Source organism: Electrona antarctica (assembly GCF_951216825.1).
Source record: "Electrona antarctica genome assembly, chromosome: 11".
NCBI classification, from domain to species: domain Eukaryota; kingdom Metazoa; phylum Chordata; class Actinopteri; order Myctophiformes; family Myctophidae; genus Electrona; species Electrona antarctica.
Window position 1 is genome coordinate 52,233,415 of NC_136792.1, and position 25,882 is coordinate 52,259,296.

At 42.5% G+C, this 25,882-nt stretch overlaps 2 protein-coding genes across 3 annotated transcripts; both read right to left on the reverse strand.

The window, feature by feature from the left end:
• Positions 1 to 3,380: 3,380 nt before the first annotated feature.
• Positions 3,381 to 11,854, reverse strand: kctd14 (potassium channel tetramerization domain containing 14). 2 transcript variants are annotated; one of them, XM_079515058.1, is made up of 4 exons: positions 11,653 to 11,847; positions 7,919 to 8,143; positions 5,744 to 5,878; positions 3,381 to 4,031 (listed from the first exon to the last, which is right to left on the reverse strand). In XM_079515058.1, the coding sequence occupies exons 1-4, from the start codon at positions 11,704 to 11,706 to the stop codon at positions 3,711 to 3,713; spliced, it is 735 nt and encodes a 244-aa protein (XP_079371184.1). In that variant the 5' UTR covers positions 11,707 to 11,847; the 3' UTR covers positions 3,381 to 3,710. The 2 variants fall into 2 exon arrangements, with proteins under 2 accessions (XP_079371184.1, XP_079371185.1); XM_079515059.1 differs by lacking the exon at positions 5,744 to 5,878 and having other exon boundaries at positions 11,653 to 11,854.
• Positions 11,855 to 13,674: 1,820 nt separating this feature from the next.
• rps3 (ribosomal protein S3) lies at positions 13,675 to 21,568 on the reverse strand. The gene is made up of 7 exons (XM_079514326.1): positions 21,449 to 21,568; positions 19,608 to 19,738; positions 19,056 to 19,149; positions 17,809 to 17,903; positions 16,404 to 16,591; positions 15,095 to 15,295; positions 13,675 to 13,749 (listed from the first exon to the last, which is right to left on the reverse strand). The coding sequence occupies exons 1-6, from the start codon at positions 21,476 to 21,478 to the stop codon at positions 15,099 to 15,101; spliced, it is 735 nt and encodes a 244-aa protein (XP_079370452.1). The 5' UTR covers positions 21,479 to 21,568; the 3' UTR covers positions 13,675 to 13,749; positions 15,095 to 15,098.
• Between the last annotated feature and the right edge of the window lie 4,314 nt (positions 21,569 to 25,882).

Consider the following 25,882-nt stretch of genomic DNA (forward strand, 5'->3'; position numbering starts at 1 on the left):
AGCAAGAACAACACATGGTAATACATCAAATGTATAGAAATAGTAATCTGTGATCATAACTAAGTAAACTAAGAACCTGTCTTCTGTCTAACAGTAGAATATCTGTACGATGGAACTATGAGTATACACTATAGAATGATATGTCTACATAATATGCCATCTATATTACAGATACAGTGCCCCTCACAGGTGTGATTTTTTAGTTTCCTTCATGTCTCGTAACGTATAAAAAGAAACCGGTCACAAGATGTATTTATAATGTATATCTGCCACATGACGTCCCACGTTGTCATTTAGTGCCATAAAGAAACATTGAGGGCCCTATTATGCATGTCTTAAGTACCAGGTCTTATTACTTAACTTAAGACCTGGAGGCGTGATCAATGCCATTTGGCTATTCTGAGTGGCCAAACAGCATTGACCATGCCTCCAGGTCTTAAGTTAAGTCATAAGACCTGGTACTTAAGACACGCATAATAGGGCCCTGAAAGTCCATAGACTTGGCTGTTAAAAGTGCTCTAAAAGGAACCGCTGGAAGAAACTGCAGTCACTCAATGTTCATAGTATTTGTAGTAGATAACAGAAGCACAATTTGAAATTTGCACCCTGTTATATGGCCAGGAAATTAATGAAGTCTGTGTGTTTGACTGCATTGCTGTATTCCTACAATGACCATAATGCTTTGGTGCACTTCCCTTCCTTGTGGAGAAGGGGGGAGGCCGCATGCAGTTGTGACTTGTAGTCCAGGTAGGAAGTAAGACGATATTTTCATGACAAATTTTGGTCATGAACACATGGTGCCATGACAAAAATATCAAAAAACACATATTACACTCTTAAACTCTCTCTTGTAGCAAAAACATAAAGGACTAAAATGAATTGGACAGCCAAACTAGTGCTGCACCATTCTTGCTCAAATTTAGAAATTAGATCGGATAGGTGTCTGAATCTAGATCTCGATCTTTGTTCTATTAACTGTGAGCACTATTTTCCATGTGGTTAAATCGATGCTTTAGTTGAAATACCTGCACCCCCCCCCCCCCCCCCCCCACACACACACGTGTTTATATACATGTTTAAACAAAATTTACTTGAATGTCTACAACAGCTTTAAAAAAAACATTTTATACAAAACTTCTGTCTATCTCTTGTATTTTAAAATCATAGAATCATACACCTCATTATTTGAAAAGTAAGGATGATCTATTATGACTTGAGCCCTTCAATAATTAATTCAATAACAGAGGTTTTCAACCCTTTTCATTCCATCATTCCATTATTTATTGGGCATTTGATCCTGCACGGACCACCATTTGATGAGATTTAGCCTTTAGCCTAACAATTCTTCTACATTCTCTAATAGGCCTATCTCACAGCATTTCCTCGCCCCCTTTCCACGCCCCCTTTTGGAGCTAATGGTGTTATTTTTTCTGCGGTCCATAGACTTCCATGTTAAAAGAGGTATTTTCACAAGCCACAAACTACCGTTTTGTAAAGGTAAGGGTTATTCTACTTATTTGAGTTGTTATACCATTGTGTTTTCTTCATATTATTATCGGTCTTTGACATTTTAACATTAGGAAATGTACTTAGATTCTCCAGAGGAAAAAAAGTGTAAATGCCTAATGTTAAATGACACCACTAGCTACCGGAAGGGGGCGTGGAAAGGGTCCTGTGAGATAGGCCTATTGTGTAGACTTTAAATTTAGCAATGCATATTAATTCAATGTTCAATAATGTAACTCTCAAGAGTTAAAGATCTAATAAGGGTCCATTTGGTTACCAACTCTCCATCATTTAGTAGTTGGTTGAAAACCACTGCAATAACAGAATATTACAAACAACACTTGTACTAGTAGTGTGTTAGAAACATACAGTTTTCAGAAAACTGTTCCAGAGCGACTTACAGTAAGCAAGAACAACACATGGTAATACATCAAATGTATAGAAATAGTAATCTGTGATCATAACTAAGTAAACTAAGAACCTGTCTTCTGTCTAACAGACAGTAGAATATCTGTACGATGGAACTATGAGTATACACTATAGAATATGTCTACATAATATGCCATCTATATATTACAGATACAGTGCCCCTCACAGGTGTGATTTTTTTGTTTCCTTCATGTCTCGTAACGTATAAAAAGAAACCGGTCACAAGATGTATTTATAATTTGTATCTGCCACATGACGTCCCACGTTGTCATTTAGTGCCATAAAGAAACATTAAAGCGCAAATAACATGCATTTTAAAACTGCTTTTAATATTTAATATCGTATTGTCTATGTCCCTCAAAGTTATTTCTAATGGTTTGAGCCTCAATCACCACTCTGATATAACCAGGCCTTGTCATTTCTTTCTGGACTTTGAAAGGAGTTTTAGCTGCAGTACCACAATGTCCTGAGGTGGTGGGGGTGCTGATATGCAGATTATTTAATATTTGAGTCATTATAATACTGATGCTAGATAAAACCAGGCTTGTTTCCATTCCATGCCAGCTTGGAAAATCAACAATGGTGGACATTGTAAACAAAGTGGAAATGCAAATTTGGAACTGAAGACTGAAGAGAGGGAGGAATTATACAAAATAGGGTGACATTGATGACATCACGATGAGACCAAAATCAGTTGAGCTGTTCCTGAGAGCAATTTCCATTAAAGCACCCATATGATATGAAAGCCTGATTGTTCAAAATTGGTTATTTGTGGGGATAGAAAACACATATGGGAGCCCCAAAAACACAAAAGAAATTGAAAAAGTTGAATTTTATGTTATAGGCCCTTTAAAAGTCCATAGACTTGGCTGTTAAAAGTGCTCTAAAAGGAACCGCTGGAAGAAACTGCAGTCACTCAATGTTCATAGTATTTGTAGTAGATAACAGTAGAGCACAATTTGAAATTTGCACCATATTATATGGCCAGAAAATTAATGAAGTCTGTGTGTTTGACTGCATTGCTGTATTCCTACAATGACCATAATGCTTTGGTGCACTTCCCTTCCTTGCGGAGAGGGGGGGGGGGGGGGGGAGGCCGCATGCAGTTGTGACTTGTAGTCCAGGTAGGAAGTAAGACGATATTTTCATGACAAATTTTGGTCATGAACATATTACACTCTCTTAAACTCTTGTAGCAAAAACATAAAGGACTAAAATGAATTGGACAGCCAAACTAGTGCTGCACCATTCTCGCTCGAATTTGGAAATTAGATCGGATAGGTGTCTGAATCTAGATCTCGATCTTTGTTCTATTAACTGTGAGCACTATTTTCCATGTGGTTAAATCGATGCTTTAGTTGAAATACCTGCACCCTCCCCCCCCCCCCCCCCCCCCCCCCCCCCCCCCCCACACACACACACACACGTGTTTATATACATTTTTAAACAAAATGTACTTTAATGTCTACAACAGCTTTAAAAAAAACATTTTATACAAAACTTCTGTCTATCTCTTGTATTTTAAAATCATAGAATCATACACCTCATTATTTGAAAAGTAAGGATGATCTATTATGACTTATGAGCCCTAGTCCAGGTAGGAAGTAAGACGATATTTTCATGACACATTTTGGTCATGAACATGGCGCCACGACAAAAATATCAAAAAACACATACAGTATTACACACATAAAAACCCCCAGGAAAGTGTTTCTTCTTGTGTCCTAAACATCATTAAACAAACATATCCAAGTGAAATATAAGTGACTTTGTTATCACCACCAGGTGAATATGACCTTGTGGAAGTAGTCGTAGCTCTTGGCCAGAAAGCCCCTGTCCATGACGTGAGGCAGGATGGACACTCGGTATCCCCGGCTCTCGATGTCCATCTTCATGCAGTCCAGGAGGTCCAGGACGCTGGGGGGCCCCGCGGCCCCCTTCCAGGGGCCGAAGGTCACCACCGACTGCTTGTCGGCCTCCAGGCTGCTGATGGCGCTGTCGTACAGGGCCAGGTCCTCGTCGGTGCGCAGCACGCACACCAAGATGGTGGAGCGGCGAGCCGCGATGGCCTCGGCCCGCGCGATGCGGATCAGCACCTTACATGGAGAGGTTTGGAAAGGGAAAGGTGAGGAGGTAGTGGGACGATGAAGGCCTATTGCCTAAAAAAAATGGCAACTAAAAAATACGGGGAAGCAGCTTTTTGCTTCTACGGGCCGACGGCGTGGAACAAACTCCCACTGTACCTTCGACAGGCAGCCGCTGTGGACATTTTTAAAGCACAGCTCAAGACCCACTTCTACACCCTTGCTTTGAATTGATTTGTTTTTTAATTTCTTTTGTTATTCATGTCCTCACTGTATTGCAGTACAGCTCTTGTTTTTTATGCCTTGCTTTTCTTTTCTTTTTTTTCTCTCTTCATTGCTCTGTAAAGCACTTTGAGCTTTGAGTCATGAAAGGTGCTATACAAATAAAGTTTTATTATTATTATTATTATTATTCATAGTCCAGTTTTAGGTGATAAGGTGACCACTGAAAACTACAACATGACACGCTGCGGTGGTCAAAGCTCACACAAACACATCTCTCTGTGTTTACTAACCCGGTGGTCACCTTATCACCTAAAACTGGAGTATGAGTAGGCCTCGAGGCTTCTACTGGAAATGGAAACTGGGGCTTTTTGTGTTATCCTTTTATCATAACCTTTGACTGTACTATCTGTACTGTAAAAAATCACACCCGTGTGAACTGAGTGGTGCAAGGTCTTATATAGCCTGATCAGCTGTGGTCTGACGTAATGTCAGTGACCATAGTAACCATGCTCATTTTTTTGGGTCCCACGTACAGGTACACACACGTACAGGTACACACATACATAGACACAAACATAGATACAGACAAAGCTGGTTGTTGGAGTGGTTTGCACCACTCAAAAAACAAAACTGCTAATAAAGTATTCAATCAATCAATCAAGAGGAGATGGTTAACCAGTGACACTTCAGTACAAAATAAATCCAATATCAGACAGAATTCAACCCTATGCTCATAAATAGCATGTGGCCAGGCTCTAACACGACGGGTGGGAATATTTTCCATTTCCCACCTTCTCAAATATTCTCTTGCCAATTTTCCCCTACACACTCATTGCAGTGACAGAGTTCATTCTCCTCTGTGCGGCTTCCAACACTCGACCACACCCAATGATATTGGTTGGAGCGTCCAGCCAATGATATTGGTTGGAGCGTCCAGCCAAGCTGAATTTAACTTTACCTGGCCAACCTACAGTACAGTAGTGTCCCATATGGAAATATCTTCAATATCTCCCCTTTGACACTGAACTGTTCAACTCTGCCCTCTTGCAGTGTACGCTACCTCGATGTTCTCCTTGTAGTGTGGGACTCTGGGTAATGTAGTACAATACTTCAATGACTGCATCCAGACAGTCGAGTCATGAAGATGCCAGATGCCGGGAGCGGCAGGAGTCTCTTCCGGGTTTTTAAACAGATGGTGGAGCTTCATTTCAACTGGCATCTTCGTGACTCTACTGTGTGGATGCACCCAATGTTCTCCTTGTAGTGTGGGACTCTGGGTAATGTAGTACGCTACCTCAATGTTCTCCTTGTAGTGCGGGACTATGGGTAATGTAATGTACAGTAGTACGCTACCTCAATGTTTAGTGCGGGACTATGGGTAATGTAGTGCGCTACCTCAGTGTTCTCCTTGTAGTGTGGGACTCTGTCTCTGGGTAATGTAGTGCGCTACCTCAGTGTTCTCCTTGTAGTGCGGGACTCTGGGTAATGTAGTGCACTACCTCAATGTGCTCCCTGTAGTGCGGTACTCTGGAGAGGAACTGCTGCCTGGACACTGTCTCTCCAAAGAGCTGGGGGGTCTCCTCCAACTGCTTCACCAGGGGTTTTATGTCGTAGTGCACGGCTTCCCGGTGAACCTATGAACACACGCATGACTTTCACGTATTCATGACTTTCATGTATCTTAAATCACAGTGTCCCTGTAGATTTTTGACATTTCCAGAATAGAGATGCTTCCATTAGTGCTGCACGAATCTTGCTCAAATGTGAATCTCGATATTTCCTCCACGAGAATTGAGATCACGATTCTAAATGTTTCCATGACAATATTCATTGTCTTTAGTCTGTGTAGTTGCTGAACATTACTACTTTCAAAATGTGTCACCTGGAGCCATAACTACTGTGGCTTTAAACGACATCAAAGTGCTAGACTTAAACCCCTCTTAAAACTCTCTCTTGTAGCAAAAACATAATAGTGACTAAAATAAATTGGACAGCCAAACTAGTGCTGCACCATTCTTGCTCAAATTTAGAAATGAGATCGCATAGTTGTCTGAATCTAGATCTCAACCTTTTTTCTAATAACTGTGCAGCACTAGTTTTCATGTGGTTAAATCGATGCTTTAGTTGAAATACCTGCACATTTTACTTTGAGGTGTTAAACTGCATTTCCTTGACTATAATGCAGTGGAAAAGAATACAAAAAAAATCACACCCGTGTGTACAAAAAAAATCACACCCGTGTGAACTGAGTGGTGCAACTCCCCCCCTTGCACTCCCCCCCCCCCCTCTCTCTCTCTCTCTCTCGCTCTCATTAGCAGGCAACAGTGCAGCACTATTTCTCTCTCTCTGTTTCTGGCACGACAGCGCCCCTACTGGTACTCATGAGTCACACACAAACATAGGTTAAAGGGGCATTCCACTCATTTTCAAATTTTACTATGTCATTAATATACCATAGAGCTGTTGTGTGGAAATAATAAAAAAGTTCCCCCATTCTGTGTTTCCTAGAACTGTAATTATGAAAAAACCCATTAACATGGTGAAACACATCTTGATGACATCATCAAGATGTGTTTCACCATGTTAATGATTTTTTTCAGACCTCAGTTCTAGGAAACACAGAATGGGGTAACTTTTTTATTATTTCCACACAACAGCTCTATGGTATATTAATGACATAGTAAAATGTTGAAAATGAGTGGAATGCCCCTTTAACACGAGTCACATAGGTGTCACACGGACACGGACATTGCTGTTCCTTGGAGTGGTTGCACCACTCAAAAATAGCAGTAGAAATGAAAATACTATTCTGGGTCTCCAAGGCTGAAGCTAAAGAACACAGCTATGGACTCATACAGCTTAACGTCAACGAAGTCCATGACCACAACATCAGAGGGAGTTCCACAAACCACGTTCAACCCAGATTCGGCTCAAACAAGGGGTTACATTAGTTTCACTCCTATGACACTAAAATGTGGAACGACCTACCAACAGCCGTTGAGAAATGTGAATCCCTAGACTCCTTCAAAACCGCTCTCAAAGAATACCCCTATCCGTGTCTTCTTTGCTGGTGTACGGCCGCAAAGAAGATGGTTGCTACGCGCTGGAAACCTCCTCATACATTGACATCTCGCCAATGGGCTTTGACCTTTCTACATATCATCTGGAGATGTCCACGGCAAGATTACACAGAGCGAAAAAGGAAAACATTAATATTTGGTCTAGTATTGCCGATTTGGTCGGTGGTAGGAATCTTGTTTGATGTTTGATTGTGCTATTTTGTCTTAAATAAAAAACAAAAAACGCTCTCAAAGAGCATTTATGGGTGGCTGCAATTCTAAACTGGCCCCTGTAAAAAAGATATAAGTCCCTCCGGCCCATACATGTTTTTTCCTGTTTTTGTTCTTGTTTTGTTTTCAACTGTATGATTTATTTGTTTGCATAGAAGTGTATACCGGTATTTGTATGTCTATAGATGTTCTGATGAATTGAAAATGGAGGACCCTGATGTAAACAAGTCTTAGTGCTTTTTCCGGTTTTATCCTCGTAGCAGTTTTTGTATTGACCTGTACTTTCGTTGAACAAACTGTACCCATTCCACAATCTGTTAATACAATGTTCATTCAATCAATCAATCAATCAATCAATCCGCTACTGACATGTGCCGTACAAACCTCCAAGACATTAGCAGTGGGAAGGCGCTCCGTCCGCAGGAACTCCAAAATGGCCCCGAAGTGTGTCCCGTCCCGGTCGATGAAGTAGCGCCCCTCTCTGTCCGTGCGCAGTTTGGGCTGTCCGCTGAACAGGTCGGCCAGCTTGGACTCGGGGTGTTTCCTCAAGGTGTTCAGAGACGTGCTGAAGAGGTGACCTCCGATGTTCAGCTGGACCACAGGAGATTGCTGAGCAGTAAAAAAAAATCACACCTGTGTGAACTGAGTGGTGCAACTCCCCTCTCCCCTCTCCCCCTGCCTCTCTCTCTCTGTAATTAGCATTAGGCAACAGTGCAACACTATCTCTCTCTCTCTGTTTATGGCACAACAGCGCCACTTTTGCCCCTACTGGTACTCATTGTCACATAGCCACACACATAGCCACACAGTCACATAGGTTAACACACAGTCACATAGGTTAACACGGACATTGCTGTTCCTTGGAGTGGTTGCACCACTCAAAAATAAAAAATAAAAATCACACCCGTGTGAAGTGAGGGGCGCTCTTATCATCGTACATCATCCATTCATCGTCAATGGGAATTTAATGTCTGTGTAAGACACTATAGCTGAATATAGCGCCCCTCAAAAAAAAAAGAAAATAAATCACACCCGTGTGACTGGGGCGCTCTTATCATCAAACATCATCATACATCACATTCCGTGCTCAACCAATCAAAACCTCACGAATGTCATTCCGGCCAATCACTTTTGGCGTCTTCACTTCTTCGCCCTTCACCACTCCAACAACTCCACCACCACTCCAACAACTGGCTTTGTACCCGTGTACCCGTGTATCCGTGTTTGTTCGTACCATAAAAAACGAGCATGGTTGCTATGGTTAGTATGTGACGTCACTGACATCACAGATAACTATACAAATAAATGTGTAGTTTTACTTCAATATGTACTTTCTCTATTCTCTATTTTTCTTTTCTTTTACATTTTGTGTTGTGGTACTGTAGCCGGACGGAAACTGTCTGGTGGTCTGGCTCTTGAAGGTGGTTAAAATATATATTATTTTTTAGTTTTATAGTATTTGCCTGTATTGGGAAATGAGTGTGCAGTTGCGCACAAAAAAAGGAAATTGATGATAGTCGTTTACTAGTATAGATAACGTGTGGAGGTTGTCACGGGGGATACCAGGTCCTCCGGCTCCTGGTGAATGAAGCCGGACTGTTATAAGGGAAATCTCAAGTTCAACTCATACTGTATAATTGCACGCAGCAATACAGACAAACAATGTTCTACTTGGATCCATAAAATCAAACATGCCACTGTCCAAATACATATAGCTATATAAGTAGTACCCACCCAGTATCTAGCACAGAAGGGCGTCTGTGTATAAGTAATCTACACATTGGTTTACTCAACCTGATAAAAGCACATTCGTCACTGCAGAGTCAGCCAAGCCAAGCGTGCCTGGTCAAACGGCAACACCCAGGGCAGGCTGATGGCTTACTGTATGCCATGCTATTGCTATATTATATCATTTATATGAATGCCTGTTATTGGACTGTGGTATCAGAGAGACCAGGTTTGAACCGGTTCAGTTCTTTTTTTTCCCGCCTAAAATATTGAACCAGTGTTATCCCACACGACACAGCTGATTTTGTGACAAGCAAACGTTAAAGTTTGGTTATTTGTATTTTAACCACTTTCAAGAGCCATGCAGGCCACTAGATTTCAGAACCGTTTCCACCCAGCTATGCTCAGATTTCAGAACCGTTTCCACCCAGCTATGCTCAGATTTCAGAACCGTTTCCACCCAGCTATGCTCAGATTTCAGAACCGTTTCCACCCAGCTATGCTCAGATTTCAGAACCGTTTCCACCCAGCTATGCTCAGATTTCAGAACCGTTTCCACCCAGCTATGCTCTACAGCTCTACACGACAAAATGTAAAAGAAAAGGAGAAAAGAAAACAGAGAAAGTAGGGCGAGTTTACAAGCTCGCCACGAAGTGAGCTTGTAAAATCGGCCTATAGCTACTTGAGATACGCCTTGAGATTTTGACTTTCCCACTTTGTGACGGGAGGAGTGCCACAAAATGTTGGGAAACCAAAACTGCACTATAGACCAACAGACAGACTGTTATTTAACTTCATGTAAGGATCTGTAATTTGTAATCATGAGTAACAGACTATACAGATGAAAATTTGCTTCTGGTTAACTCTGGTCTATTTACACGGATTTGAAAAATGACATGTTGATTAACGTGCATTGTCTCTGTAAAATAAATAAAATAAAATAAATTTGTCGCAGACAGTAAGTATACTGTCGAACTATTGTGGCCTACTGAGTGTTCTATAGGAGCCCTTTTGAGCACTTGCAGAAGATGAATGAGAAGGCCAGGCATGCCCTTATTTCTGTATCATTTTATTAAGGACAAAAGCTTAGTTACTGAATTCAAGCATCATCACTCCAGCAGTGCTAGTCATCCTGCCGAGCTGAAGCTCACACCAGCAGTTCTTTCCAGCAGACAGTGCCCGATCTTGATCCCTGCCTCCCTGTCTCTCTCGGAGACCAAGCTCATGTATGGGTTTGCGTAGCCTATGCGTACGCATGTGCATGTACTTGTACAAAACAGTGCGCGTGGTGTGTGCACACGTGCACGCAGAGTCTAATAGTCTAATTACTGAGCAGGTGACCATTTCTAAAGGATGTCAACACAACAATGCCCCATTGAATGATCACTATGGCCCTGCGCGTGGTGTCTCACCAGACACAAGTCACAAGTCCAGAGTTCCCATGCAGCCACCTGCATGCAGTCATCACTACTATGCACAGTATATTGTATATTTAAACAATATGGAATATGACATGATGATGTGGTTCCAATACACAATACTATGAAAGCGGTCTCTGCACCTCTTTGCATTTATTGTAGAGCCCAGAGTGTAGAGTAGGAGAGGAGCGACACGCTATGATCTTGTCGCAAAGTGGGTGCCTATGGGCTATATAGTTCCAAACATTGCTCCTATGGCTGGAACTATCCCATTGAGATAGAATGAGCACTTCCGCATTCCATTGTTACTATATTACTCTGGTAGAGCCTACTTGTTGTAAAGTTATTCCGATTAGAAAAGAAATACTGCGTTTCATTGGGCCAATTTACAGACATTTCCTAATTGGCAGATTTATATTGGATGTGACAGTCAACCCAAGGCATAGATCTGTGCTTTTCAACTATGAGGGGGTTCCAGGTCCCCAGCTAAATGATGGAGAGTTGGTAACCAAATGGACTCTTATTAGATATTTAACTCTTAAACCAAATGGAACCCTTGCTGGTCCATTTGGTTTCATTTTACATTCTCAAGAGTCAAATTATTGTTAAACATTACTCAATTTACAAGTCTATACAATTAGTGAATATAGAATTATTTTGATCAACGTTTGCCTGTTATCTCTCCTAATGGTACCAACATCAATACAGCATGGAATTGTGGACAAAATCTAATCCAACCACAACAATATTCTTTTGGGTCTGAGAGGCTAAAATAAATGTCATCAAATGACAGGTGGTCCGTGGCTCAAATGCTGAATGAATAATGGACCTTGATGTGAAAAGGGTTGAAAACCGAACCACACACTGACATTTCCTCGCCGTACGTGTCACAGGTGCACCTGTTCACATTTAAAACAACCCGACAATGTTTTGATCTGTATCTGTAATTGTTTTAACTTTGTATGTTCTTACCGGTGAGGCAGGAGAAGACTGCTTCCCTGGTGACCTGTAGTCTGGAAGACTCATGATGTCGTCTCTTGGATGATGTTAATCAGTTGAGTTTATTTATGTAAAGTTTAGGAACAGATTGTTTAAAAGTTTAAAAGTAGTCACTCAGGTATGAAGTGGGGGGGGGGGCGTGGTTTAACCCGGACGTGTTGCTGCTGTCAATGGAATGCTGCTGTAGGCTGTAGGTGTCATGTCGTCATCATGCAGGGGCGGGGCGGCCTTATTTTGTAGCTCCGCTCAGATTATCAATGTGACTCAAATTCCATAATGGAATAAAGTAAGATCATGAATGCGGGAGTGAAACACAGGATTCTTAAATAGTTTCAGTTTAAGACAAATGTCAACGTGGGTTAGGTTAATTAATGCTCATGATGAATCTGGCATTTATTTAAAGTCAAAATATGTATGCACCAATATTTTGACTTGAAATAAATCCCAGAATGTAATTTATTTTCTTAGCAGTTCCGAACAGATTGCCATATTATCACCTAGGCTAGGGTATAAAATCACACCTGTGTGAAGTGAGGGGCGCTAATATATTAAACTGAACTCATGTGATGTAAAACCCCTTCCTTATTAACCCTCATGTTCATGTTCCTTATTAACCCTTCTTTATACTCTGTAAAACAAACTGTCAAAACATTTAATTTGTATTAGGGACAAGATGACGTTTATGTTCCCTTCATTGTCAATGGAGTTTCTAAAACAAACATGTATTAGCGCCCCTCAAATATTATTGTCCTTTACCGACACCTAGTGGGGAACAATAATCTCAAATCACTATGGTGAAAGAATATTCGTTGAATGAACAAAAACACAGGCTTGGTGACAGCGTCACGGGTATAATTATGTGTGCTCTGATCGGGCGTGTATTAAATGTCTTCTCATTTATATCTGCCCAAAGTTAAAGTACCGAGTCTTGACATGTTCAGACACCCCAGGAACTCTTTACATGGGCCTACATCAACATTTTCCATGGTATGATTTGCCTACCTACGGCAAAGTTATTCTAAATTCACAAAACAACAAATCTACAATACTAATCTTTCTACAGTAACTACCCACCATCAATGCTGTACTGAGGAATTTTGTATGTGTAGACAGATTTATTAATTCTGGCCTTGATATTAGGGATTAGTGATATACGGTATTCCTCATGCTTCTGCAAACACGGGAGGCAATGATTTTGATCTTGGCTTTAAGGAGTGAAATCAGTCTGGTACCGAGGCCATCTCAGTCTTATCTTTATATGGACCCATTGTCTGAAATAAAGTTAATTCATCATCATCGAGCCATGCACCTGGGCTGGTCCTGGTGAGAGCAGGAGTGGACCTGGTGAGACATAGATGGGGCCCAGACAGGACTCAACACACGGAGTCTAATCCTTCCACACGTCAGACATCCTAGTCCCGGCAGAGTAGTTCGGGTGCAGTGGACTGTGACATTGTAGGTAGCTACTGGGACATAAGTGGGGACTTGATCACCCCGGCTGAGTCACCCGAGTGAGGGTTATGATGTTGCGAGACCCGAAACCCTGATGACCTTAGTTGGGATACATCACTGAGGATACATCCCAGGTGCATCCATGATTTGTTAGTTCTTAACCATCATTAATAGTACACAAGCAGAATATAATTTCAATCTTTTTTTTTTCTTCAATCTTAAAAATATAACCTAAACATGGCACTAAAATCAGGGTTCCTAGACATTTATTAATTTCAAAGTTCCATACTTTGTTCTGACTCTAATTTCGGGCCCGTCGGTATCAGAGATAAATAAAAAAAAGTTCAATCGGGTCAGGAAAAAAACCCCGCAGTAATAGTCTGGAAACAAATATCTTTCCATAGATTTTAAAAGAGATTGAAAAGAAATTCCATACTTAGGAACCCTGTAAAATGCTCTGGCTTTAAGACAGTAGCTAAACTTAGTGGTAAATTACTTAACAGATCAGTGGTATGGTACAAAATAATCAATACAACAGGGTCATATCTTCCAGATTTTTTTATTTTTGTACACAAAAAAACACAGGGTCTTGCTTCCATCTGGGGGATTAGAGAGCACCTGGAACAGAGAGAAAATAAAGATCATGAAAATCCATTTCACAAATGAGTTCACTTTAATAGTTAAATATTCAACTCTGCTAAAAAAAGTTTTGGATTAAAGCAAAATCCAACTTCACGACTGAAAGATTTTGGATGGTCAAGTCCTAATGAACACCATGTGAAGTTATGTTTTAGCAACATTCCTGTACAGCCAACCAGGTGAAGAAAATCACTGACTGAGGCTTTACCCTTTGCTTTTACATGAAATATTTATCGATGATGCTTCTGAACATATTGCTAGTTTGACCACACTTCAAACGCTCAAAAGAATAACTGAAAACGGCGTATCTACCTACAAGCTCTCCATGCACCTGCTATGACGCATTGAAAGCTTGTAGATCGGCCATTTTCGCTGGCGGTGGCGTACTGAGAACTTTTTATGTTCTTTATGTTCTTAGTAAACCCTTCTCAATAACTGAAAACGGCGTATCTACCTACAAGCTCTCCATGCACCTGCTATGACGCATTGAAAGCTTGTAGATCGGCCATTTTCGCTGGCGGTGGCGTACTGAGAACTTTTTATGTTCTTTATGTTCTTAGTAAACCCTTCTCAGACAAATGCCTCGATGTCTTCAACTGAGAAAGACAGGCTGCTCTGAGGAACTGACCCAGAACCACAGAACGTGACCCTGAGCCAGAGACCCCCAGAACCAGACCCTGTCCCGTTCCGACTCGTCATCGTATCATCACTGAAGGGGAGGCAAACGGACTAAATAAAACTGTGTTGTCCACCATGAATCCAGTGCTAACTTTTACAGCCTCAAAATGGCAAAAGGGACTTTACATATTTTGAGTATCTCCGTTCATCCAGTTATAAAGTGTAACTGGATGAAGAAGTGTATACAGGGTATAGATCTGCACATTTCTAAAGTGGCAATTTAAGGACTTTTAAGATCTTGTGCATAAGATGGAGGCAAATAGAGGAAAATAGCCAATCTACAAGCTCACAACAAGGGTTGGGGAACCCTTGCCCTAGTCAGTGGATGATCATACCAGCATCTAATTTCTACATTACACCAGCGTAAAATAAATTTTATTTAAAAACAGCCTTATATATTTTTAACAGACCATCTAACAAGCTCACGGCCCTTTTTGAAAGATTTTTTTTTTTTACATTTTCACCTGTAATGACATGTCCAAAATAGGGACACCAAGTTGAAAAGCGGTTAAAAATGTTTAGGTCTAAGTTCTCTACCATCTCTTCTTGGGTACACTCGTACCCACCGTTATGCAGTGAGTACGGGTCACTTACCCTGCTATGCAGTGGGTACGGGTGTGGGTGGCATGAGTCTACCATGTCTTACCCTTTTATGCAGTGGGCACGGGTGTGGGTGGCATGACGGGCGCGTCAGGCTTGACCCCCTTCTGCTCAGAGATGGGTGTGGTGGGCAGGGTCTCCTCCTTGGGCTCCACGATGCTGACGTGGTCGGGCAGGGGCTTCTTGGGACCCATCTTGCCGCTGGGGTCCCACGGGAGCATGATCTTCACCTTGATGCCCAGCACACCTGAACAACAGAGATGATGCACCCTTTTAGGAACGTAGGGGAAGAGTGCTTTGCTCAAGGGCATATCATTAGTATTACAGGACAAAGCTGTTGGTGCCGTTGTTCACTTCCTCCACAAGGTACTTTTTATGACAGATAATTTGATCGCAAAGACTTGTCTAGAATAATAAAGTCACACATGCCATTTTATAACCACATCAACGTATTTATCCAATATCAGCTGGTTCAGAAGTTGCGTTGTAGTTTCAACTTCTAGCTTCCTTTCCTTTTTAGAAATAAAGTACAATCCCTTAGCCCTTCTCAGACAAATGCCTCAATTGTCTTCAACTGAGAAAGACACGCTGCTCTGAGGAACTGACCCAGAACCACAGAACGTGACCCTGGGCCAGAGACCCCCAGAACCAGACCGTGTCCCGTTCCGACTCGTCATCGTATCATCACTGAAGGGAAGGAGGTGGAGGCTTTGAGGAGCCATTCTATAAAACCTCATCTGCAGTCTAGTAAAGCTGAGGGTTGAAGTCAACTAAGTGCAGCATGTGCTAGCAAAACAGTCTCACACAGTGCCCAATCTCAGAGTATCCCGAATCTAAATTGTGTAATCCATTCATAGGCAAAGAAAGTCATAAGCAGTGGCATCCGTTTGTTTTGGGAGGAAATTCTTTCAATGCTCCACCTTCTGACAGATCGTAGCCTTAAATCACAAATTTCTATGAAGAAAAATGTGTGGGGGTTTTAAGGGAAAACAAAAAAGGTCTAAGACCCTCGTTTCACAACTTTAAAAGCATGCACACATTGAGGATCAGTAATCAAACACCTAACACTCAGCATGGACTCCTGTGACTCTTATCGTTCTGAAGTCTGACATACCATGGCTTTGAGGCATACTTTTCTCAAATTGCAGGTGAAAGACACCTATGTGATCTCATGTTGTGAAGAATGGTGCAGTACTAGTTGGCTGTCCAATTCATTTTAGTTACTCTTATGTTTTATTTATGGGGAAAAATGAGAATCGTGTGAGAATCGTGATCTCAATTCTAGTGGAGGAAAAAGAAAATCAAGTGCAGCACTAGCTGAAATGCAAAAAACAAACAATCTGGTTTGTACATACCCTGTCTGAGCAGGACGTGACGGACAGCTGTGTCGACGTAGTAGTTGACGGGGTCTCCACTGTGGATCATCAGGCCGTCCACAAACTTCATGGACTTGGCCCTCTGGCCTCGGAGCTTCCCAGACACCACCACCTCACAGCCCTTCGCTCCGCTCTCCATGATGAAACGCAGCACGCCGTAGCACGCCCTGCACCGTGGGAGGAGAAGGCAAGAAGAATGAGGCTAAAATAAAATCTCTGCACCGTGGGAGGAGGAAGAGAAGGCAAGAAGAAGAATAAACCCATTTAGACCCGACACTAGATTCTACAAAATGTTTCTGTGTCAGTGGTGCTCAGCCTGTTTCATGTCAAGGAACCCCAGAATGATCTGTATTTGGCTGCGGACTCCCAACTGTAAATATGTTGTTCCAGGGACCTCCCATAAGGAAATATTTGAGTTCAAAATGTTCACTGTGAAAGAATATATATTCAAAGTTTTGGGCCACATTTCACGATTTTTCCAAACTATCAGATCTACAAGCTCATATTTTTAAATAGCTAAAGTATAACATAATGCTTAAGTACCAAAAGGGGTTCAATGTATCTGAACTTCCTTAGACCCTTCTCAGACAAATGCCTCGATGTCTTCAACTGAAAAGACAGACTGCTCTGAGGAACTGACCCAGAACCACAGAACGTGACCCCGAGCCAGAGACCCCCAGAACCAGACCGTGTCCCGTTCCGACTCGTCATCGTTTCATCACTGAAGGGAGGAGGTGGAGGCTTTGAGGAGCCATTCTATAAAGCCTCATCTGCAGTCTAGTAAAGTTGAGGGTTGAAGCGCAGTATGTGCTACAGCGCTAGTAAACAACCTCCCCACCACACAGTTAGTAGTGGCCCCCATTGACTACTGAAGACCATGGGAAGTTGGGGCGGCAGTGACTCAGGGGGTAGAGTGGCCGGTATAACAGCCGGATGGGAACCGTGAAGTTACCAGTTCGATCCCAGGCTCCTCAAGTCAGTGTCGAAGAGTCCTTGAGCAAGACTCTGAATGTATGTACATGTTACCTATGTAAAGGTGTGTGAATGTGTCTGTGAATGTAATTGCACAATGTAAGGTGGCTTGGATAAAAGTGCTATATAAATGGTAAATGCACTTAGGTCTTCGTGCTGGACAAACTTACATTTAGTAATCCATTCACAGACAAAGATTCATAGAGAAAGTCACATAGCCAAGCAATGGCATATGTATTTTTTGGGCTGTGGGACATGAGCAGATTTAAGATTTACAGCACTGGTTTTCAGTGGGGGTGGGAGGTCCAGGGAGCCCCAAGGGTCTTTGAGGGGGTTCCAGGGGTTGCCCAGTAAAATTAGGAACACTTCATTTGGAAAACGAGGTACAAATACTAAGAGTATGCATATTTACCTACGCACGGCCAGACCACCGAGCAGCTTGTAACGCAGAGACTCAGCCTGAGCGATGGCGCACAGTCCACGGGTCGCAACCTTCTCGGCATAGAGCTGTGAGAGGGGAAGAGCAGGACATGATTAAACTTCAATACTAGTCGTAGTTTAGAATCTCAACCGCCTAGAACTGTCCCCCTCAAAAGTAGACCAATCACATGCCAAGTCAATTTAAAGTTTAACTCATTCAAAATGATTTATTTGCAGCTAAAGATGTTATTTACACTTCCGTTTGGCCAAATGTGGCATATACTTCAACACACCAACACGTGCACACACAAGCAGAGAGATCATAGTGTGATTTCACCACTCAACACGGCATTGCTCACACAAACTGTACACATACCACTGATAACTCAATACTGGACAGAAGCCAATATTTAGCCATTACATTGTTTAACTAGAGAAATGTGATTTAGCACGTTGTTAAGACTTAATTGAGGAGCTGGGCAGCAAATCGGGGTGTTAAGATTAACCACCATTGCGCCAAAGACTAAGACCTCAATTTGCATGATGCTACAACCCTTCTCAGACAAATTCCTCAAATGTCTTCAAACTAAAAGGACACACGGCTCTGAGGAACTGACCCAGAACCACAGAACGTGACCCCGAGCCAGAGACCCCCAGAACCAGGCCGTGTCCCGTTCCGACTCGTCATCGTATCATCACTGAAGGGAGGAGGCGGCGGCTTTGATTAGCCTCAACCACAGAAGCACTGCATCAACGCACTCATTTAAACTACTCAACACATCTCGCATGCTTCCTACTCTCTGAAATGTACAGGGTTCATGCGTTAAATCACAGGCAATCAATGATAGTTTAGATATGGGGGGGAAAAACAGCTGGAGATCATGTCAGCTACCTTCAGAGATTTTGTTGCTTTCGTTTTGTGTTCTAGATTTTAAACATTACCACAGCATATGTCGATTGACAGGTAATTTGGTCGCACAATATGGTAGACTGACTCATTTTGCAACAGCCTGACGGATAACCACACCCCCACCTCGCACAGTATGTGATGTAAGGATCATTTAAAGATGACCAAAATCATGTCGGGCAGAAAGAATCCTCTTTCATTCATATTCTAACGTGTTTTTCTTAAATTAATGCCCTTCTTGAGCCATGTAAGTAGGTACCAAACTAGAGTATAAAAATTGACCAATTAAAAGATATACAAAATTTGTCATCCATCCATCAGGGCATTCTCACCTCCACACTGCCCTCAGGGAAGCCAAACCTCTTCTGTACGACAGCAGTCAACTCTCTGATGCGACGACCCTTTTCACCCAGCACATTCTGGGTCCTGGACAGAGAAAAGATACAAAATAAATGCGTACAGTCGCATCCAAAGATAGGACTTGTGTCATCATTCGTCCTGGCTTAGACCCTTCTCAGACAAATGCCTCGATGTCTTCAACTGAGAAGACAGGCTGCTCTGAGGAACTGACCCAGAACCACAGAACGTGACCCTGAGCCAGAGACCCCCAGAACCAGACCGTGTCCCGTTCCGACTCGTCATCGTCTCATCACTGAAGGGGAGGAGGTGGAGGCTTCAAAGAGATTTCTATAAATTGCTGTCTAGTAATTCTGAGGGTTAAAGTGCAGCATACACTAGTGAACAAACATGTACACAATGGGAACCCAACAGTTAGTAGTGCCCATTGAGAAGTAGTGGTTTAACGGGGCAACAATGCCGTTTTCCACCCAACTGAGACGATATGCGGTTATGACGAGCTATGCTCGTGTGTGTGTGCTGCCAACCTGGTAGCCAGGATAATGATCTCGGTCCTGGTGGGCGTCACACGCACCTCCACACCGGAGTAGCCATCCTCGGCAAGCTCACGAGTCAGGAACTCGTTCAGCTCGGCCTTGAAGATACCGTCAGAGACGAACTGGGTGGAGAAAAAAAAAACACAAGCATCACTATAACACCCTCATAACAGCTTATTATGCATCCATCATCATAGAACACCCACTGGGGGTCACAGACCTAAATCAATTATTATGGGTCACGACTTGAGTAAAAATCACACTCACAAGTGTTCAAAAGATTTTTCCCTCCTCCAAATATATTTTATAAATGTTAACCCTTTTAGGACTGAGGACCGATTCTACAAATGCCTTCAATAAATCATGACCCAAGTTTCTGGAAAAACTTCAAATGTGTAAAAAAAATCTTAAATGGGTTAAAGAGATTTTAAAAGTCATTGTTAAGGAGGTTCTGATCTCAGTCCCATATCCGCTAGTTTCATCCAACAGTCACTAGAAAATGCATCATCATCGATCAGAAGAAACTCCATATATATATACACCATTATTTATAATATATATATATATATATATATATATATATATATATATATATATATATTTTACATATGGACAGTTGAGACCCGGCTGTACAGTAGGACACATTTAAAAATAAATAATTAAGTAGTGAAAATAGCCGATCTACAAGCTCACAAAGACACTTTTCTTCGTGTTGTGAGCTTGTACATCTGCTATTTTCACTAGTTTCTTTGGATCCCAGGCAAACTTCGGATAATCTCTTTTGGGCCACACAGGCTAAAAAGTTTGGAAAGTTGTCCTGAGCAAAACTATCAAACTAATTAGTATGGAGCGCTTGGTGAGAATTATACAGACCCAATCATGTACTCTTCATGTGCAATCATGGATGCAATACATTCTTCTGGTGAACAGTCAACATAATTAATATTCACTAACTTTCTGAGACATGTTTATTTATGTCAGTGCTGCCGAACCAACCAAATTTGTCATTCTGGGAAACGTCCAATTATGTCATAACCAGAACACTTTCACACTTTTATCAAATATCTGATAATCTCAGATATTTGCTTCTGAAAGGGGTCCCTGGTAAGTACATTTTGAGATGGAGTCAGTGGTGACTGACATAGAAACATTTAGTTTAGCAAACAGTCAGGATTTAGAAGACATTTAGAAGCTGCCGGCCTCCGGTCTGAATGGGACAGTGTCATGCAGCCAGTGTGTAATACTGTATAATGAGAATTGAGATGTGCTCCTGTTGTAAGGCAAGCTAACAGACTGGCTGTATGATCAGTCCAACCACCGTCTAGTAGACGAGTAGAGAATAATACACACATGTAAAGAACTTTAAATTGACACAGAACTGCCGGCTGCCGCATCTGCAACGATACCTTAGCATGAACTACTCACACTGGGGGTAGCTAAAGCTAACCAGCATTAGCAGTTAGCTCTCTGGCCAGGATAGCGGTACCGTTCCACACAACAACACCGGTCAATGGATAAGAGACCAGACGACACCGGTAGAGCTAAAACAACTCCACGGGACAATGTCGGTGGTTAATGCGGGGTTTGTGTGCCCCAGCAGCGGGTCAGTATGTTAAGAGTACCGCGGCCCCGGCAGACAGAGAGAGCCATGTTTGCGACGTGAGGAGAGACATCAGTGTGTGTGAAATCAAATCTGACTCAATCCTCAGCGGAGGAGCGGCGGACGCGTCCATCCGACTGTGAAACGAACGCGGGACACTGGTATATAACGTGACGCGGTGACATTTTTTGTGTTTTGCGAGGGTTAGTGGGTGATAAAAAAGGCTGCTAACCTTCCTCTTCTTGGAGATTTGCACCGCCATCTTCAACAGGCCGTAGACAGGAAAGGACGTTCAGCGGATCCGGAAGTGTATTTATACCCGACGCGTGCTGCTTCCGTTGAACTCACTTAGCTGGGATTTGTAGTTTATCATCGGGCAAAATGTTACAGACCCACAATCAGAGCCCACAATCAAGTTTTAATAACATTGTTCCAGTATTATTATAAACGCTCTCATCATTAACACAAAAAAGACAGAAGAGATTATATTTGGTGCACCACTAGAGACACACAGATCCCCCATCACTATTCACGGTGAACAGATTTACCAGGTATGTAACTGTTCATTTAAATACCTAGGAGACTAGTTGTAATAGATCATCTTCTGTCAGGTAAAGATCAGATTGAATCAGTGTAAGAAAACAAAGCAAAGTATCTATTTCCTTCGCTGTTTAAGATCCTTTTGGTGCTAGTAGATGGATTCTTTAGTTTTTTCTTCTGTTATTATGAGTGTTCTCCAGTACTGTAGTACCACCTGGTATGGATGTACTGTTACTATTGTTATTATGAGTGTTCTCCAGTACTGTAGTACCACCTGGTATGGATGTACTGTAGTACTTCTGTTATTATGAGTGTTCTTCAGTACTTATACCACCTGGTATGGATGTACTGTATAGTGTATACTACTGTTATTATGAGTGTTCTCCAGTAGTACCACCTGGTATGGATGTTTGTCTGCAGCCCTAAAGTCACAACTGCTGCAACAACTGAACATTTGTTCAAAGATTGTTGGACAACCAAATATAACCTTGACCTGACCTTTAATATGTGAGATTGAGTATATGAAAAACAACTAAACATGGATTCTACAAGCCTACATTATATGAAAACCATAAACAAAATCTAAAAAGAGACATTATACAGTATGTCTTTCTTTGAAAAGCAGACCAAAAGTTAATTGTATCATGGCCATTCATAAATGGCGGTTGCTCATTTAGCGTGGCAAAGGAAAAAGCTTACAGCACCTGGTATTCCCAGGCGGTCTCCCATCCAAGTACTAACCAGGCCCGACCCTGCTTAGCTTCCGAGATCGGACGAGATCGGGCGTGTTCAGGGTGGTATGGCCGTAAGCAACAGCTGTTGGGGCCGGTCGGTCCTTTATAGCTGACAGCGGCCCCGCGTCGCACAAGAGAATTACAATGCCCTGCTGTGGTGTTTATTCTAGTTGGGCTGGCCTGCTAAAGGTTAGAAGTGGCATTTGTCAGCAGTACCCAAATTAGTGCTGCACACAATCTAGTAATATTGTATCATGGCCATTCATAAATGGCGGTTGCTCATTTAGCGTGGCAAAGGAAAAAGCTTACAGCACCTGGTATTCCCAGGCGGTCTCCCATCCAAGTACTAACCAGGCCCGACCCTGCTTAGCTTCCGAGATCGGACGAGATCGGGCGTGTTCAGGGTGGTATGGCCGTAAGCAACAGCTGTTGGGGTCGGTCGGTCTTTTATAGCTGACAGCGGCCCCGCGCCGCACACACAAGGAAGGGATTGATTGATTGATTGATTGATTGATTTATTGATTGATTGATTGATTTATTAACAGTTTGCAGAAATACAGTACATTTCAAGTACAACTCAATACAAAAACTGTTAACAGTGAGTGGACGACACCATAAAGCATTACACTTGTTTACAATAGGGCCCACCATTTTCAATTCATCAAAACATTTAGAGACGTACGAATATACACAACTATATAGTCAAAAAGAAATCATCATAGGAGGTAAAAAGGGAAAAGAAATATATACAGTGAGGGGAAACAGAGGTGGACCCTCTTGTAAACAAGTGTAATGCTTAATTGGGTCGTCCACTCACAGTTAACAGCCTTTGTATTGAGTTTGTGCTTGAAATGTACTGTAATTCTGCAAACTGTTAATAAATATTTCAATCAATCAATCAATCAAAAAACAGGGTGGGTGGGGGATTCAGATTTTACGGGGGCCAGTTTCGAATTGCAGCCGTCCGTAGATGCCCTTTGAGAGCAGTTTTGAATGAGTCCAGGGATTTGCATGTCTTAATGACTGTTGGTAGGGCGTTCCACATTTTGGTGGCATAGGAGCGAAATGAATTTAATCCCTTGTTTGTACCGAATCTGGGGAGAATTACAATGCCCTGCTGTGGTGTTTATTCTAGTTGGGCTGGCCTGCTAAAGGTTAGAAGTGGCATTTGTCAGCAGTACCCAAGTTAGTGCTGCACACGATCTAGTAATATTGTATCATGGCCATTCATAAATGGCCGTTGCTCATTTAGCGTGGCAAAGAAAAAAGCTTACAGCACCTGGTATTCCCAGGCGGTCTCCCATCCAAGTACTAACCAGGCCCGACCCTGCTTAGCTTCCGAGATCGGACGAGATCGGGCGTGTTCAGGGTGGTATGGCCGTAAGCAACAGCAGTTGGGGCCGGTCGGTCTTTTATAGCTGACAGAGGCCCCGCGCCGCACACAAGGGAGGGAGAATTACAATGCCCTGCTGTGTCTCCACCAGGCCGAAGGCATGGGGAGAGAGTATGTCTAAACCACCTGGGCCCTGACCTGTATGACGGTGGTTTATAATTAAAATGACACTCTAAACCACCTGGGCCCTGACCTGTATGACGGTGGTTTATAATTAAAATGACACTCTAAACCACCTGGGCCCTGACCTGTATGACGGTGGTTTATAATTAAAATGAAACTAAACAACCTGGGCCCTGACCTGTATGACGGCGGTTTATAATTAAAATGAAACTAAACAACCTGGGCCCTGACCTGTATGACGGTGGTTTATAATTAAAATGAAACTAAACAACTTGGGCCCTGACCTGTATGACGGTGGTGAGGTTGACTGGGGAGAAGGTGGGCGGGTTGTCGACTTGTCGTTGATGTCAGAGATGTCTATGTTGACCATGACGGTGGAGGACATGGCTGGGATGCCACTGTCCAGAGCTCTCACTGCTAAGGAGTAACCTGAGACCTGCAGGGAGAGAGGAAGAGGGAGAGACACCTTTAAAGATGGTGTGCCATGATTTTTGTCCCCCCTAAAACATGATTGAGAACGAAGTGATTGCGAACGCAGTGATTGCGAACGCAGTGAGCACTAACTATAGAAGATGGCCAAAACTGTCTGTGTGTGTGTCTGTGTGTCACGCTGCAACACCACCCGCCCGCCACCAGAGGGCAAAAGATTGGGAGCAAACCAATACGAACTGAAATTGGAAGGATACAGAGGTCTCTCTCTGTGTGTGTGTGTGTGTGTGTGTGTGTGTGTGTGTGTGTGTGTGTGTGTGTGTGTGTGTGTGTGTGTGTGTGTGTGTGTGTGTGTGTGTGTGTGTGTCCGTCCGTCCTTCCTTCCTTCCGTCCGTCCGTTACCAGCTAATCTCCGCCACCGTTGGCCCGATCCATGCCAAACTTTGCACACACACTCCCTGGATGCCAACCCTGGATGCCAACCCTGGATGCCTGAGGCCTGTTATAGCGCCACCATGAGGCCGGTTTAGGCAAAACACATTTCTGTAGATTACTCGTACACATTTTATCCATACATCACACAATTCGGTATACACTATCTCCATAGTCATGTGATCAACACGGATCTGCATTTCCCATCTTCCATCCTGATTGGCTAAGATTGGCTTCCAAAGCTCACATGATTGGTCCGTTTCGACAAAATGCCACAAATCACAAACACAGTTTTGCAATTTACGTGAAATTATACACGTACATTTCCACTAGGCCAGGACGACATGCCACTATTTTTTTTTTCAAATCAGCCTCATGGTGGTGCTATAACAGGCCAATTCCTGTTTTTAGCTATAACTGCATCATCTGTATACAACTTATGTATGCACACTCCCTAGAGGCCATGGAAAAACATTGTCCCTGCATCCCTCCACAGCTGCCGGTTATAGCGCCACCATGAGGCCGATTTCTGCAAAACACATTGCTTATGTTAGTCGCACAGATTTCATCCAAATCTCACGCAAATCGGTACACATAATCTCTGTAGTCATGTGATCAAGACGAGTCTGTTGGATTTCTCAGATTCTACACTGATTGGCTAACATTGCCTTCCAAAGTTTTCAGGAGTGGCCTGTTTCTTTCAAAATGCTGCTCATCCAGAATTCTATCCTCAGAGATGCTATGAGTGATCTGGCTTTGCATTTCCTCAACAACATGAAGAAAATTGTTAAAAAACAAACAAAATGTTTATATTACTCCTAAACATTTTGCCAAACATCTCACACAGTCCTATCCTCCTGGTGGAGACCTGTGCCCAGAAGGGCACTTTTTCTAGTTCTAGCTGGGCTGGCCTGCTAAAGGTTAGAAGTGGCATTTGTCAGCAGTACCCAAGTTAGTGCTGCACACGATCTAGTAATATATTTTCTGTAGGCGTTCAGTGGTCAATTTGCAATTT